General features: G+C 46.4%; 1 protein-coding gene across 1 annotated transcript in view; it reads left to right on the top strand.

The window, feature by feature from the left end:
* Positions 1–13175: 13175 nt before the first annotated feature.
* Positions 13176–17406, top strand: part of SRCAP (Snf2 related CREBBP activator protein) — a 30414-nt gene continuing 26183 nt past the window's right edge. Inside the window, exons 1-4 of the mRNA XM_068967226.1 lie at positions 13176–13271; positions 14704–14777; positions 15335–15597; positions 16771–17022. Of these exons, the coding sequence (XP_068823327.1) occupies positions 15544–15597; positions 16771–17022 (306 nt within the window). The 5' untranslated portion in view covers positions 13176–13271; positions 14704–14777; positions 15335–15543. The remainder of the gene's footprint in view (positions 13272–14703; positions 14778–15334; positions 15598–16770; positions 17023–17406) is intronic.

Raw genomic sequence — 17406 nt, 5'->3', positions numbered from 1 at the left:
ATCTCCATTAACCTCTCACTGAGGTTACAGCAATCAGCTTCTCATCTCACACCCACAGTTCTTTCTCAACACTGGCTTCTGCTCAGAGCCCTCCTGCCACACTTAGAACTCCATCTAAACTCCTTCAAAAAGATCCGAGCTTGACCCTCCTCTTTGGTCTCATCTCCTGCTGCTGTCCCGTGCAGCCTCCAGAGCCTCTTGGTTGCTTCCTTTCAGGATAAGCTGGGCAGCCTCTTTGTACTAATTACCTCTGCTTAGAATGTTCTTCCCCCAAAGCATCCTCTGTTCAAATGTCTGCACTGCAGAAAGGCCTTACCAGACTGCCTTGTTCAAAAGAGCACCTTCCTGCCCCTCACTCTCTCTATCCAACCCTGCTTTATTTTTTCATAACACATTTTACCCATCTTTACTATATACTTTTATTTACTTATATATTTGTTCCTTGTCTTTCTCCATCAGGAATATCAGCTCAATAAGAACCTGACTGTTGAGTTTTCTACTGGTTTTCCCAATACCATCTCCCTGGTGCCTAGAATGGTGCCTGGAGCCTCATAGACCTGGCTTCGATAGGCTGTGTTGCACAGCAGTTGAGGGCACATGTGTGAATCAGTCTCTCTGGGTTCGAGTGCCTGCTCTGCTGCGTTCCAGCTGTGTCATGTGGGACAAGTTATGTAACCATCTTTAAAAAACATTTTTTATTTTATAGTGGAGTATAGCTGATTAACAGTGTTGTAATAGTTTCAGGTGGACAGCAACAGGACCTATACATATACAAGTATCCTTTCTCCCGCAAACTCCCCTTCCCATCCAACAATGCCACATAGCACAGAGCAGAGTTCCCTGTGCTCTATCATAGGTCCTTGTTGGTAACCATCTTTTTCTTTTACCATCTGTAAAAGCGGGAATGATGATCTGCTCGATAAGGTTATTGTGAGAAATAGGTGAATTAACGTGTAAAAACAAAGGTTGGTGCTTATAGTGGTTGTTACTGTTATAATTTTTTAATTATTTGGCTGTACCAGGTCATAATTTTGGCACATGGGATCTTCGATCTTTGTTGTGGCATGTGAGATCTAGTTCCCTGACCAGGAATTGAACTCAGGCCCCTGAATTGGGAGCATGGAGTCCTAGCCAATGGATCACCAGGGAAGTCCTGTCACTGTTATAATTTGAGTGAATTTTATGCATCTGGGTCATGGCCATCATGTACCCATGTAGACATCAACCAGTCCCTATCTTTTGATATTTAGTTTATGTCTGTCTAAGGTCTGTCTAGTCAAGGCTATGGTTTTTCCAGTAGTCATGTATGGATGTGAGAATTGGACTGTGAAGAAGGCTGAGCGCCGAAGAATTGATGCTTTTGAACTGTGGTGTTGGAGAAGCCTCTTGAGAGTCCCTTGGACTGCAAGGAGATCCAACCAGTCCATTCTGAAGGAGATCAACCCTGGGTGTTCTTTGGAAGGAATGATGCTAAAGCTGAAACTCCAGTACTTTGGCCATCTCATGCGAAGAGTTGACTCACTGGAAAAGACTTTGATGCTGGGAGGGATTGGGGGCAGGAGGAGAAGAGGACGACAGAGGATGAGATGGCTGGATGGCATCACTGACTCGATGGACATGAATCTGAGTGGACTCCGGGAGTTGGTGATGGACAGGGAGGCTTGGCATGCTGAGATTCATGGGGTCGCAAAGAGTTGGACACAACTGAGCAACTGAACTGAACTGAACTGAACTGATATGTCTGTCACTTTCCAGACAATGGGCATAGACAAGTGCAGGTAAGTGAACAAGGCCTATGTGGCTCCAGTCTTACCATGACCCTTCAGGAAATCAAGTAATTGTTTTAACGTTAAAGTGCCTAGAGGCAAAAAAAAAAAAAAAAAGAAAAAAAAAAAAGGCACAGAATGTTCAAGAGATATAATGTAGTCAGAGAACCAGGGAAGGATTCCGGAGGCAGTGATGTACTCTGTGGGTTTGGTTTTGTTTGTATCTATTTTGGGGGTTGTGCCTGTCCTTGCTGTGTAGGCTTTTCTCTAGTTGCAGCGAGCAGGGGCTACTCTTGTTGTGGAGCACAGACCCTAGAAGAGTGTAAGCTTCAGTAGTTGTGGCACATGGGCTCAACAGCTGTGGCTCCTGGGCTCTAGAGCACAGGCTCGATAGTTGTGGCACACGGGCTTCGTTGCTCTGCAACATGTGGGATCATCCCGGATCAGGGATTGATCCTGTGACTTCCGCAATGGCAGGCGGATACTTTACCACTGAGCCACCAGAGAAGCCCCCTCCCCTGTGGGTTTTGAGTAGGTGGAAAGGAAAGAACCGTATGTGAGAAAGCCCAGCGTGGAGAAAGAGCCTATAAAGGGACATGAGTGGGAAGACCGGTGTGGCTGGAGTGTGGAGGGCTGGGAGAGATGAGGCTGGAGAATTTGCCAAAAGCCACCAAACAGGGCATTGTGGAACTCAGAAAGGAATATCATGGGAACCATAAAAGGACTTGCAATAGTGACTCTGTCAGCTTTGCAGTTAAGAGAAGTTTTCCCTAGCTGCTGTGTTGAGGAGAAACCTCTATAGGTCCCTGTTCCAGTTGCCACCTCACCGGAGACCAAAATGGCACCTTTCCAGGCCCCCATCTCTGACCCCTCCACCTGCTACACCACGTTAGGAGACCCTGACATCGTCCTACACTCTCCCATGCTTCTCCTTGGTTTGCCCCCACTGGAACAGAAACCCTGCAGGAGCTGGGTCTCCAGTGTGAGGAGAGACCAGCCACAGATACAGACTGCTTAGGAGGCTGGTGCAGACAGCCCAAGCCCTGGAATGTTCCCTCGCCAGGAAAGTTAACAGCAGCTGTCTGGCTGGTAGAGGGCAGGAGAGCAGGGGGCTCTTCTCATCTAGAAGCTTGATTTGCATACAACTTTACATAAGACTGAGAAAACAGTCACTGTCCGCATCAGAGAATAGGGTGGGGAGGCAGCTAGAGATAGTGGTAGTGGTGGGGGAGGGCTAAAGGCCCAGCAGTGGGACTTCCCTGGCGGTCCAGCGGCGAAGAATCTGCCTCTGGACTTGTCTGGTAGCCCAGTGGTTAAGACTCTGTGCTCCCAGTGCAGGGGGCTCAGGTTTGATCCCTGTGAGGGAACTAGATCTCACATGCTGCAGCTAAGACCCAGCACAGCCAAATGGATATATAAGTAAAGTAAAAAATAAAATTCACCCTCCAATGCCGGGTGTGTGTGTGTTTCATCCCTGGTCCAGGAGTTAAGACCCCACATGCCTCGTGGCCAAAAATCCAAAACGTAAAATGAAAACAATATTGTTATAACAAATTCAATAAAGATTTTAAAAACTGGTCCACACCCAAAAAAGTCTTAAAAAAAAAAAAAGTCCTAGAAGTCTCAACAAGCCAGTTCTTGGTACTGTCACTGATTATGTCATCAAGGGCTAAGAGTCGGGTGTGGGGCTGAAGGGAAATGGATAGAACTATCCATTAGAGAGAAATATCTCTGATGTAATGGAAAAAGAATTGGTGGCTGGATGTGAGGTGTGAGGGAAAGAGAAAGTGATTGCTCTGGTTTGAGCAACTGGGTGGATAATGGTGTACCTCAGAGCAGATTTTGTGGTTCAGATCATGCGTGCAGTCACTGAGTCATGTCCAACTCTTTGTGACCTCATGGGCTGTATGTAGCCCACCAGGCTCTCTGTCCATGGGATTTCCCCATTGGAGTGGGTTGCCATGCCCTCCTCCTGGGCATCTTCCCAGCCCAGGGGGATCAAATCTGCATCTCCTGCATTGGCAGAGGATTCTTTACCATTGAGCCACCAGGTCTTCCCATCAGATCACAAGTTCAGTTTTAAATGTATGCATCCAAGGTGCCTGGGATGCCTGCACGAAGAATCCAGGAGTTCAGACCCAAGGATAGTCCTCCCAAGTCCTTGGTATAAAAGCCGAGGTGGTCATTGGACTGCAGAATGAAATCACAGCAAATGACTGGAGCCTCAGGGATTACTGTCTTTTTCTTCTGAGATCTCTCTAGGCAAATTAGCAGGGGTGCTTACATGTCAATGCTTTCTGGTTGCCACCTGGCTTTCCCACCTAGATTGTTCTGTATAACCCCTAGATACTTTGAACAATGAAGGGTTCCCTATAAGGGAGGGGTCCTGAAGCTTCAAGGGTCATTACCTTTGGGATACCCACTTCTGCCCTTGAAAACGTGTTGGATGAGAGAAGACAACTGAGGAAAGAATGTTGAGGACCCCCTACAGTTGATGGAGGTGTCCAGGAGAAGTGGCCAGTAAGAAAGACTGAGAAGGAGCATCCAGGGAGGTAGGAGGAGACTGGGAAAGGCTAGCTTCACAGAAGGCTAGAGGAACGGCTGTTTCGAGTATCCGTATCACTAGCAATCAACCGTCTTGCCAAGTTCTGCGAATTTTCTCTGCAGTCTCTCCCTCCATCTCTACTGCCACCTGCTGGCTAGTAGCCCCCATTACAACCGGGTCACTTCCCCTGCCTCTATCTCCGGTCTTACAGCTATTAATATCTTTACAGCTATCCTATTCATTCTGTTGGTTTTTCTGGTGGCTCAGCGGCGAAGAATCCACCTGAAGTTCAGGAGACTCGGGTTCGATCCCTCAGTCAGGAAAATCACCTAGAGAATGAAATGACGACCCCCTCCACTATTCTTGCCTGGGAAATCCCATGGACAGAGGAGGAACAAAACTCATTTTGTTAGACTGTCCTTTCAAAAGTGGTGGATGAACCATGTCAATTCCTGCTCAACGACTTTCAGTAGTTCCCTGTAACCTCTGAACGAATCCCCTATTACCTAGCCTGGTATGCTGGGCCTTTGACAGCCTGGCCCCAGTTGACCTATCTATCTCAATCTGCTCTGTCATAAAGAAGATAAGCTGATCAATTCTCCTTTAACCCTCAACCTCACTGAGGCCATGTCATTTTCCTGAAGTACCTACTCTTTGTGAATAAATTTTTTCAATGTCAGACTCAAATAGCAACTTCTCTAGGAAGTCTTCCCCATGGGATCTGACAAGACTCTTGACCACTGTGGCATCAAAACACTTTGCCCTGACTTTAACAAGCTCACAAACTCATTCCCCAATGAGACTAAGTTCTTGAGAGCAAGGACTGTGTCATCTTCGTTCTTGTTTCTCCCACTCACGTGTAAGAACAAGCGGTCACAGATTCAGCTGCCTTCAGCAGCCAGGCATATATAACAAATGTGTGAAATTGCCCAGGAAAAGACAATTAAAAATGGGCGGCAGGGCTTCCCTGGTGGCTCAGTAGTAAAGAATCCACCTGCCGATGCAGGAGACACGGGTTCGATCCCTGGTCCAGGAAGATCCCACATGCTGTGGGACAACTAATCCTGTGCGCCACAACTGCTGAACCTGTGTTCTATGGGGCCCGGGAGCTGCAACTACCCAGCCCACGTGCAGCAACTACCGAAGCCCGTGTGCCCTACAGCCTGTCCTCCACAACAAGAGAAGCCACTGCGTTGAGAAGCCCTCGAACTGCAACTAGAGAGTAGTCCGCAGTTGCCACAACTAGAGAAAGCCCACAAGAATCCAAGCCCGTGGCAGTGAACTCACCAAATTCTAGCCATTGGACGGCCAGGAAATTCCCCAAGACTTTATTTTTTAGAACAATTTTAGGTTCACAGCTTCCCTGGCGGCTCAGAGTTTAAAGCATCTGCCTGGAATGCTGGAGACCCGGGTTCAATCCCTGGGTTGGGAAGATCCCCTGGAGAAGGAAATGGCCACCCACTCCAGGACTCTTGCCCGGAGAATCCCATGGAGGGAGGAGCCTGGTAGGCTACAGTCCATGGGGTCGCAAAGAGTCGGACACGACTGAGCGACTTCACACACACACTTAGGTTCACAGCACAGCCAAAACTAAATAAATAATTATACATAAAAAGAAATGGCAGGGCTTATGGCAAGTGAGAGCCTTCATTCTCCTGCCTAAAGTATTAATGATAATACTCAGAATATTAAAATATTATGTAAGGCACATTTGGAGACTAAACCTGAAAATCATGAGTTTGAGACTCTGAAACAGAGGTTTTAAACACACCCTTGCATTTAGCTGGTTTTTTGGAGGTTTCAAGCCAATTTCGCATCAGCAAGTCTATCCCCACTGTATGGATGAAGAGAGTGAGGCTCAGAAAGTTGAGCTGAGTTGACTCATATAGATTCAACCCATTCAGACTCTGGCCTGGCCTGAGAATGATGGGGGAGGGTCTAAAAAGATGGGCATCACTCACCATTTTCTTTTTAATAACATGAAGAACAATACTTTGACAGTTTTGTGCTTTATTTGTTTCTGTCTTTGGCTGTGCTGGGTCTTCATTGCTGCACAGGCTTTTCTCTAGTTGTGGAGAATGGGGGCTACTCTTCATTGCGGTGCACAGGCTTCTCGTTGTGGTGGCTTTTCCTGTGGTGGTGCGTGGGCTCAGTAGTTGTGGTCTCTGGACTTAGTTGCCCCAAGGCATGTGAGATCTTCTCCAACAAAGGATTGAGCCACCAGGGAAGCCCAATCATTCTCCTTTTTAAAAATTAAGATTTTTTTCCTTCCTTCCCTCCCTCTTTCTTCCTTTTTTTCTTTCTGCTTGTGGGTTCTTAGTTCCCCGAACAGGGATCAGATCCAAGCCCATGGCTGTGAACTCACCAAGTTCTAACTACTGGACTGCCAGGAAATTCCCCAAGACTTTATTTTCTAGAACAATTTTAAGTTCACAGCATTGAGGGGAAGTTACAGAGATTTCCTATATAGCCCCCTGCCCCCACCCCTCATCTTTAACATCTCTCATGGGAGTGGTACATCTGTTATCACTGATGGACCTACACTGATGCATTACTATCACCCAAAGTCCATAGATTACATTATGGCTCACTCTTGGTGTTGTCCATTTTATGGCTTTGGACTAATGTATAATGACATGTATCCACCATTATGGACTTCCCTGGTGGCTCAGTGGTAAAGAACCCACTTGCTGATGCAGGAGACATGGGCTCAATCCCTGAGTCAGGAAGACCCCTGAAGAAAGAAATGGCAACCCACTCCAGTATTCTTGCTTGGAAAATCTCAGAGGAGCCTGATGGGCTATAGTCCATAGGGAGGTGAAAGAGTCGGACATGACTTTGACAGTTAACAACAACAACCACCATTACAGTATCATACAAAAATCCTCTGTGCTCCAATTCGTCCCATCTCCCCACCCTCAGTCTCTAACAACCACTGATCTTTTGACTGTCTCCATGGTGTTGCCTTTTCCAAAATGTTATATAGTTGGAACCACACAGTATGTAGTCTTTTCAGATCGACTTTTTTCACTTAGTACTATGGGTTTAAGATTCCTTCCATGTCTTTTCCTAGCTTGATAGCTCACTTCCTTTCAGTATCCACTGTCCGAATGTACCACAGCTTATTTATCCACTCATCTATTGAAAGACATTTTGGTTGCTTCCAAATTCTGGCAATTATAAATAAAGCTGCTATAAACATCCATGTGCAGTTTTTGTGTTGACATAGGTTTTCAACTCCTTTGGGTGTTTAAAGTGATCCTTTGGGCAGTACTGGTTCATATTGTAGGAGTATGCTTGCATTTGTAGAAAAGAAAGAAAGTGAAGTCACTCCCATGGACTGTAGTCTACCAGGCTTCTCTGTCCATGGGATTTTCCAGGCAAGAGTACTGGAGTGGGTTGCCATTGCCTTCTCCAGGGAATCTTCCTGACCCAGGGATTGAACCCAGGTCTCCTGTATTGCAGGCAGACGCTTTACCCTCTGAGCCACCAGAGAAGCCCAAAGAAACCATCAGATTGTCTTCTACAGTGGCTGTACCATTTCACATCCCAGAGTGCGTAAGAGTTCCCACTGCTCCATATTCTCGTCAGTATTTCGTGTTGTCAATGTTCTAGATCTGGTGCATTCTGATAGATATCTAGTGGAATCTCACTGTTGTTTTAATTTGCATTTCCCTGATGACATATGATGTGGACATACACTTATTTGTAATCTGTTTATCTTTTTTGGTGAGGTGTTTTTCTTTGACCCAGAAAGATCGTTGACTTATTTTTTTTTAATCGGGTTGTTTTCTTATTTTCGAGTTTTAAGAGTTTTTTGTATATTTTGAACAACAGTCCTTTCCTAGATGGGTCTTTTGCAAACATCTCCCCTCTCTGTGGTTTATGCTCTCCTTCCCTTGACGTTGTCTTCCCAGAGCAGTTTTTTCATTTCAGTGATACCAAGTTTACCATTTATTTCCTTCATGGATCCTACCTTTGCTGTTGCATCTAAAAAGTCATCATTGCCACATACAAAGTCGCCTGGCTTTCCTCCTATGTTATCTTCTAGGAGTTTCATGGTTTTGTGCTTTATATGTAAGTGTGTGATCCATTTTGAGTTAATTTTTGTGAACTGCATAGGAACTGTGTCTAAATTCTTTTTTGCATGTGGATGTCCAGTTGTTTCAGCACCATTTGTTGAAAAGACTATCTTTGTTCTATAGAACTGCTTTTGCTCTGTTGTCAAAGATCAGTAGACTGTATTTATGTGGGTCGATTTCTCGGCTGTCTATTCTGTTCCACTGACCTGTCCATTCTCTTGCCAGTACTACACCATCTTGATGGCTGTGGCTTTATAATGAGGTCTGAAGTCTGGTAGTGTCAGTCTTCCAACGTTGTTCTCAATACTGTTTTGGCTATTCTGTTCTTTTGACTCTCCATACAAACCTTAGATTCAGCTTGTTGATATGCACACAACAACTTGCTGAGATTTTGACTGGGACTGCATTGAACCTATAGTTCAAGTTAGGCAGAACTGACATCTTGACAATATTAAATCTTGAAACATTTACTTTTCATTCAACCAAAATCTCATTTGTCTAACAGAACAAAAATCTCTTCATCACAGGGTTGTTTGAAATATTTTTCATAGATTAATTATCTAGAGACTATGAACCCTGTTGACAATGTCCCTGCTCTCAAGGAGTTCATCTTTAAGTGGGAACGGGGCAGACAATAAACAAGCATACAAATACATTAATAATTTCAGTAAGGGTTGTGAAAAAGGCATGTGATAGAGTGACTGGCAGGGAAAGAGCTACTTAATGTCAGGGAATTTCTCTAAGGAGGCAACATTTGGACTAAGACCTTCATGAAAAGGGAGAGCTGGCCATGAGAAAGATTTTTAATTTTTATTTACCTTTATTATTATTATCATCATTACTTTTTGGCTGAGCCACATGGTTTGTGGGATCTTGGTTCCCCGACTCGGGATTGAACTTGCACTCATGGCAGTGAAAGCACTGTGTTTTAACCGGTGGATCGTCACAGAACTCTGAGAAAAGGTTTTAGACAGAGGGAACAATGGAGATGAAGGCTCTGAAAGCAGAAGTGATGGATGTTTTGGAGAAGAGTGTGGTGGCTATACTACAGTGAAGGAGAGGTATATGAGGTTAAAAAAAATAGAAGGGATCATATCCTTTAGGGTTACTTTATTGAAAAAGAAAGTAAAAAAATACACGTTGTGAGATATATACAATGTACAATTTTAAAAATTATCTCTTTTTGGCTGTGCTGGGTCTTTGTTGCTGTGCAGGCCTTTCTCTAGTTGTGGTGAGTGGGGGATACTCTGTAGTTGTGGTGTACAGGCTTCTCAGTGCCATGGCTCTCAGGCACGTGGGTTCAGGAATGGTGGCTCCCAGGATCTAGAGCACAGGCTCAGTACTTGTGGCCCATGGGCTTTGTTGCGCCACCGTATGTGGGATCTTCCTGGATCAGCGATTGACCCCATGTCTCCTGCGCTGGCAGGTGGATTCTTTATCACTGAACCACCAGGGAAGTCCTACAATTTTTTTTTTTAGATATATTTTTCAAGATGTATTTATTTTTGGCTGTGCTGGGTCTTCGTTGCTGCGTGAGAGCTCTCTCCAGTTTCAGCGAGGGGGCTACTCTCTAGTGGTGGTGCTCAGGCTTCTCATTGTGTGGTTTCTCTTGTTACTTTGGGCTTCAGTAGCTGTGGTTCATGGGCTCTGGAGCACTGGCTCAGTAGTTGTGGTGCATTAGTTGCAAGTATACAATTTTTACATGGACATTTTAGTGAAGGTTTACATCTGTATTCACCCATGGATGTGACCTTATCTAGATCGAGATATAAAACAGGAGTCAGCAAACATTTTTGGTAAGGTGCCAGACAGAAAAGAGTTTAGGCTTTGTAGGCCTATGGTCTCTGGTGCAACTACTCAGCTCCACTATTACAGGAAGGCAGCCCTAGTTGCTATGTAATGAATGGGCATGGTCTGATTCCCATAAATCTTTAGTTACAGACACTGAAATTTGAATTACATGTAATTTTAACATATTACAAAATATTTTCCTTCTTTTTTCTTCAACCATTTGAAAATATAAAAGCCTTTCCTAGGACTTCCCTGGTGGTCTGGTGGTTAAAAATCCATCTGCCAATGCAGGGGACATGGGTTCAATCCCTGGTCCAGAAAGATCCCATAAGCTGTGGAGCAACTAAGCCTATGCATCACAACTACTGAGCCTGTGCCCTAGAGCCTGGGAGCCACAAATACTGAGCAACTACTGAAGCCTGAGAACCTAGAGCCCATGCTCTACAACCAGAGAAGCCTCCACAATAAGAAGCCCACAAAGTGCAATGAAAGGTAGCCCCTGCTCGCCACAACTAGAGAAAGCCTTCACAGCAATGGAGACCCAGTGCAGCCAAAAATAAAAATATTTAAGAAAACACTTAGCTTGTCAGCTGTACAAAAAACAGGTGGTGTGCAGGACCTGCTCTTTGGGCCATAGTTTACCAACCTCTGATACATTTCTAGTATCCCCTTTGTGCATCTTTCCAGTTAAAACCTTTCTCCCCTACTGGTTATTGTTCTGATTTTTGTTAATTTTTGTTGCTCTTAAACCTTATATAATCTGAATCACATGTATTTATTCTTCAACTCCACATGTCTGTCCTATGGGAATGTTAAGCCATGATACATAATTTTCATGTAAGAGGACTAAGATGCCATTTGGGGATTTCAAGTGTGAGAGCATCATGATCTGATTGATATATATGAAAAGGTCACTCTGGTGGCTGTGTGGAGAACAGAGTAATGGAAAACAGGGGTGGAACTGGGAGGCCCGGGAGTAATCCAAGCCACGAGATGATGGCGTCTGGACCACAGTTACAGTCATGGAAATGGAAGACAAATTTTAGACTTGAGCTCACATAACCAATATTAGTTATTTATTTTTAAAATAAGGTGTGATAATACTAACAAATTTCCTGAATAATCTGAGACTGGCATCGAGAATTGTCATGTATACACCGTGGCCCTACCTTCAAGGAGTTGACAACAGTTTGGGGGGTGGGGTGCACAGACTGTGAATCCAGATACAATTCAATCAGTGTTTTAAGAAGCCCAGGAGGCTGTGGGAACCAGAAGGGGTATTAAACCAGCCTGATGGTGGTCAAGAGAGATCACCTGAGGGTTGTGGCCTTTGAGCTAAATTCTGAAGGAAAAGTCTTGAAAAAGGATTAAAAAAAATTATATGGCAAGGGTAAGAAATCTGAGACTCTTGGAAGCTCAATGCAGTTCTATGATGGTGTCTCAGAGAATACGTAATCCTGGCTTAGAAAAAACACTTTGAACTGGGTCTAAATAGATGGGCATTTATCTACATTTTCAATCAATCCATCCTGTATGCTTCTGTGTGCCCTGAGGCTCCAGCAAAGAACAGAGGTAGCAAACTGACAGCCTGAATCTGATGTATTTTGGCCTACATTCCTGTAGGGCGACCACAGGAACAGTGGTTTGAACAGAGGTTATTACTTTTGGACAGAGCATATGGTCTCCTGTTCCTGGTATTCCTTATTTGCTCTCTTTGCTTTTACATTACCTTCTTGGCCCTTCTAGGTTTTTGTTTTCAACTCACGGTCTTTACTGTAAGAAAAATAGTACTTTAAATCACTTACACAGAGAGAATCATCAACTCTTCGAGTAGAATGGGGAAGACCTAAACTGAGTGAATGAAGAGAAGCTGAATGAGAGCTTTACCCTGGATTTCTAACCTGGCTTCTAGGGTAGGCTTTAGGTGGTAAATTTTGAGTGTTTGTATCCTTGTGACTTAGGCTGGTTGGCTATGAACTGGGTGAAGATATCAGATTCTCAAAGGGGGTACTCAACCTAGAAAACATAAATGCTTAGGAGTTATTGGGAATACTATCATAAAGAAGGCTGAGCGCCTAAGAATTGATGCTTTTGAACTGTGATGCCGGAGAAGACTCTTGAGAGTCCCTAGGACTGCAAGGATATCAAACCAGTCAATCCTAAAGGAAATCAATGCTGAATATTCATTAGAAGGACTGATGCTGAAGCTCCAATACTTTGGCCGCCTGATGGCAAGAGCCAACTCATTAGAAAAGACCCTGATGCTGGGAAAGATTGAGGGACGGGGGATAAGAGGGAAGACAGAGGATGAGATGGTTGGATAGCATCACTGACTCAATGAACGTAAGTCTGAGCAAACTCTGGGAAATAGCGAAAGGCGAGGAAACCGGGCGTCCTGCAGTCCATGGGGTTGTATTGAGTCGGTGACAACTTAAGAGACTAAACAACCCTTGTGTAAAATGAAGCAGGTCTACATAAGTGGACTGCCATATGAATCCAGAAGCCCATGCTCCACTGCTAACTAACTAAAAGTACCTGAGAAATTGCTTTGCACTCCGGGTGATCTATTAAAGTGAGGCGGACTCATCCGAGTTGGCAGCCGCAATGCAGCTCCAGAAGCAGGTTCCGTAGTGGATAAAAACGCTTCGTCGCGGGCAAGCGCTTTCTCCGCGCGGACTACATCTCCCAGCCGGCCTTGCGCTTCGGGCAGCGCCCTACGCTAGCACGCGAGCTTCCTCGCTCCCCCAACCTCCAGTTACTGTTTCTCGCGAGAGGACGGGCCGCGCCGGCGGTAGCGATAGTGAGCTGTGGTGGTGGCGGTGGTGTTGGTGGTGGCGGCCGAGACGGCGGCGGCCATTTTGGTGAGGCCTCAGAAGCGGCGGCGGCGGTTCGCTGCGAGTAGCGTCTTCCACTTTTCCCACCGCCCGCCCGCATCACTGTGCCGCGAGAGGAAGCAGTGGAAGCAAGGCGGTGGTAGTAGCCGCGGGCCCCAGGGGAATTTAAAGGCCGCCAAGGCGGCGGCCAAGAGGGGGCCCTCCCCCCTCCTCGGCGGGAGGGGGGGTGGTGCGCACGCCCCCGAGGACGCAGGTAAGGAGAGGGAGACAAGATGGCGGACGCCTCACAGTTCCCCCTCCCCTGACGGGTGATTGCGCGCGCATCTTTCCGCCACCGCCTCCCCTCCCACCTTCCCGGGATGCTGCGCGCGCACCTTCGGCCGGGGCCCCGGGGCCGGTGCGCGAGGCTGTCGGCGCGCGCCCATAGAGACAGGCTCAGGGGGGCCAGGCTGGCCGGCGCTGGGCCCGGGCGCGTCTCCTCTCCCCTCCCGCCGGTCTGCGCACGCGTACCTGAGCGAGCGAGCGAGCCCTGAGAGGACGGACCCAGGTGCGCTCCTGCCCGCCCACCAACCTCAGCCCCCTCTCAGGGGCGCGCGGGAAGAGGAAGGGGGGCGTGGGGCGAGTAGTCGGGGCGCGCGCCCACCATATCCAGTCAGGAGCTAGGACCTGGCGGCACTAGCCCTCCTTTATCTCAGCTTTTCGCGGTCTGGTGGTGGTGGGGGGTTGCTCCCTGACCGGCAGGGATGAAAGACTGCCTAGCTTTGCGACCCTTGTGTGCGTGGGTTTGGGTTCTGGCGGGAGCCCCCGGGCGGTGCGCGCAGCCGGCTCTCTCCGCCTCCAGGCGCGCACGCGCGGGCCCCTCCCCCAGTCGCTCACGTTGGGTGGGGTGGGAGTCTAGGAGGGGGCGGGGCCATCTTAGGGCTAGTGGCAAGTTGGGGCAGAGGTCAGGGGTCACGCCGGGTCAGGCTGTTGGGACACGCTGGGAGACGGTAATGCAGCCGGGGGTCGGGAGTTCATATTTCTTGATTCTGGTTGTTAGCGCGATTCCAGTGACTTGTGGAACAGCGAGTGAATCAAAGGCTGCGCCGTGGTTAAGGAATTTCCTTAAACACTGGGGAAACACTTCCGGGACTTTTGTGGGTTTACCCTGCCTATTTCCGGAGTATGGTTCTTTGCTTTTAGGCTTTCCTTACCTCTGAGTGCTACTCTAAGGCAGCTCTAGTTCTGGTGTTTGAGGAAGTGTCTTATGGGGCAGGTGTAGGAGTCAAAGGGCTCCCCTGAGGAAGGGTAGATTCTCCTGTGTTCAGCCCTCACTGGAAAGGAGAGCAGGCTGCCAGACAGCCAGCATCTTTTGAGCTTCTGGATGTGACAGCTTTTTTGGCTTTGTTAATTTCAGCGGTTGGAGCCTTTTATCCTTCAGCTTTTTAAACTTGTTGTCGAGGCTTCACTTGCCAGCTTCTCTTCCCCAGCCAGAATCTAATATCCCTAAGAAATTCTGTTTTCACAGCACATGGTTTGTTTTCAATTTTTGGAAATGTGATCTTTTTCTACTACTGTTAATTCTCTTCAGCCTTTCAACTGACTTGGGTTTATTAAAAAACTTCAAAAGTTGGTGTAAAGAAGGCTTTGATGGGTGTTGGTAGATGTGAATTAGTTCCTCACTGCTGTTTTCCTCCCTGTTTCAGGCCTGATTCCCCTCAGTACGGCGGCACCGTGGAAGTGCAGACTTTCACAGGGGGTGTGGTCTCAGCTCACACAGGTGAGGGCTCAAATACCACTTCCATATACTGATGCTAATGGAGAGATGTTTAAGACAATGATTGTGGTGCAACACAGTACTGAGTCTATGGATAGAGAGAGATCTGAATCACAGCCTGCCTCCACCAAGGAGAGTAGCACATTCTTGGGTTTTGACATCAGACTGTCTTAGTCTGTTCTCCTCCTCCTACTTCTTTACTGTGTGACCTTGTGCAAGTCATTTGCTCTATTTGCATTATGATTTCCTAACTTAGAAATACTAGAATGTAAGCTCCATTTAAGTCAGCCATCTTTTCTGCATAGCTCTTTTTTTCAGCATGTAGAGGGAACTAAATAAACATTTATCATGGCTTGAAAAGTATCTGGTTTGTAAGGAAGATGTGAGAATTATAGAACACATCAAGTAAGTACTAAGTAAAGAATTCGACACATAATAGATGCTCAAGAAACTTAAGCTGTAATCACTGTTCAGTTATCTTTGTTAGTGTTATTCCTGGGTTTTAAAAAGATTATTTAATCTTTCTAAATCCACTTTCTACTGTTTTTACCCTACTTTAGGTGCTCCAGAGGCCGGTGGACCTGAGCGGAGGCTGGGACGCCCTAGTGGGCCCCGGGCCCTGGAAGGCGGGTCCCGGTGGCCTGTGGCCCAGAATGAGGCCAGCTCCCAGCATGCCCTGCAGCCGGACGCCAGCCCCTCGGCCAGCAGCAGTGGTGACAACGACCCAGTCGTTCTTCAGGCATCCAAAGAGGAGCCTGGGAGTGGGACCATGCAGAGCTGCCCCTCCCCTGCTCACCCTCAGCTCCCAATCTTGCAAACACAGGTTAGAAAGTGGGGTAGATTCCTTCTCTGCTGCTGCTTTGGGCTGCTGGCTTTGAGGCACAAGGAATGTGGCAGGTTTTAGCCATGTTTCCATGATCCTCGATAGCTAGGTAGCTGAGTTTGGAGAGTTTTTGATACTCAGGTGGGCTGTCAAGCCTGTTGGATACACATATTCCTCTTTACATTAGTGTTTTGTTGATCGGTAAGAGCATGGAAACTCCTTATTACCTGCAAAAGTTTGAATTAGGCCAGGTTGGAAATGAGTTTTGTGACAAAATGCTTTCAAGACTGTGCTTTGAGAATAGCTCAGTTTCTTTTGGAACTGAAAGGAGGTAAGCTTTATAGATGGGGTGTATTGATCTTTTCTTACATTGAGGGAGTGTTGGAGATTGGGGAAAAAAATCATGACTTTAAAAACTGGACAGACCTAGATTTCTATACAGTAGACTTTTGATGGTTATGGGTTTGATATTTATAATTTGCCTGGGAAATTCTGTGGCATGATATCTTTCATAGTTCAGGTAGGAATTTGAGTGGCATACTGTGAAGCTTGTGTGCCAGAGAGAATTTCATGAGTTCCCTCACTATCCGCAATTTAAGTCGGACTTTGTTCTCTACTTATTATTGTTTGTGCAGTACCTTGTAATAGGTAGATGTTTGAGAACAGTGACCAACCCTCTCTTTCCCTTCCCACCTCTCCAGTAAAGGAAACTTTAACAAGACTAGTGATGAACATATAGAGGTTTGGGTGATGTGGGGCTTTTTTGTTGCCCTTTAAATTTGGTGGTAGCTCAGATTTATTTGCATTGATGAATCTGCCATACTTGCTGTGAAAAGGAGGGAAGAATAGGGAGTTGTTTATTTGAGCGGAACTCATGGAGGTTCTGAAAAAATCATTAAGATTTGAAGTCATGTGCTATCTTAGAATTTTTGAATTGAGGAATTATGTAAATGTCAGGCTATAATTCCTCTTGCATGATAAGTGTTTACTGGAAACTTGGACTTGCCATCTTGAATACCTTATTAAAACTATCCCAAATGCTGTGTTTATAAAAATAAGGTTGATACCCTACTCCAGAGTTTTTTCATGGGAAGATAGAATGAAGTAATGTGCTTAAAACCCCTTAGAGTGCTACTAAGCATTCATTTTATTTCTCATTTCTGTCTTTTCTAGATGGTGTCGGACGGCATGACAGGCAGCAATCCCGTGTCCCCTGCCTCATCCAGTTCCCCAGCCTCTAGTGGGGCAGGCGGCATCTCCCCCCAGCATATAGCTCAAGATTCCTCTTTGGATGGACCTCCAGGGCCCCCAGATGGTGCCACAGTGCCCTTGGAGGGGCTCAGCTTACCCCAGCCTACTGACCTGGCTAACAGGGGCCCAAAGTGGGAGAAGAGCCATGCCGAAATTGCAGAGCAGGCCAAGCATGTACGTATTGGAAAGGCCTGTGAAGCTTCTTGGGAGTCGTCTTCCCTGAACTCCTGTGTCCCATGAGTACCTAACACTTCTTTCCTTGTTTTTGATTTAGAATATAGGCTCTGCTTTGACTTACATGATTTTGAGCAAGTTGCTTGAACTCTGAGCTGCTTTTCTTTTCTGTAAAATAAGGGTGGTGTAATAGCCAATGGGCTACTTAAAAGTTTAAGTTGGCACTTCCCTGGGGGTCCAGTGGTTAAGACTCCAAGCTTCCAGTGCAGGGGGTGATCCCTGGTCAAGGAACTTTGTTCCTGTATGCTGCATAGCCAAATTAAAAAAAAAAAGACTCCACACTCCCAGTGTGGGGGCCCCAAGTTAGATTCCTGTTCAGGGAAC

This window comes from Capricornis sumatraensis, chromosome 3 (assembly GCF_032405125.1).
Source record: "Capricornis sumatraensis isolate serow.1 chromosome 3, serow.2, whole genome shotgun sequence".
Lineage (NCBI taxonomy): Eukaryota > Metazoa > Chordata > Mammalia > Artiodactyla > Bovidae > Capricornis > Capricornis sumatraensis.
This window is presented reverse-complemented; position numbering and strand designations above follow the sequence as displayed.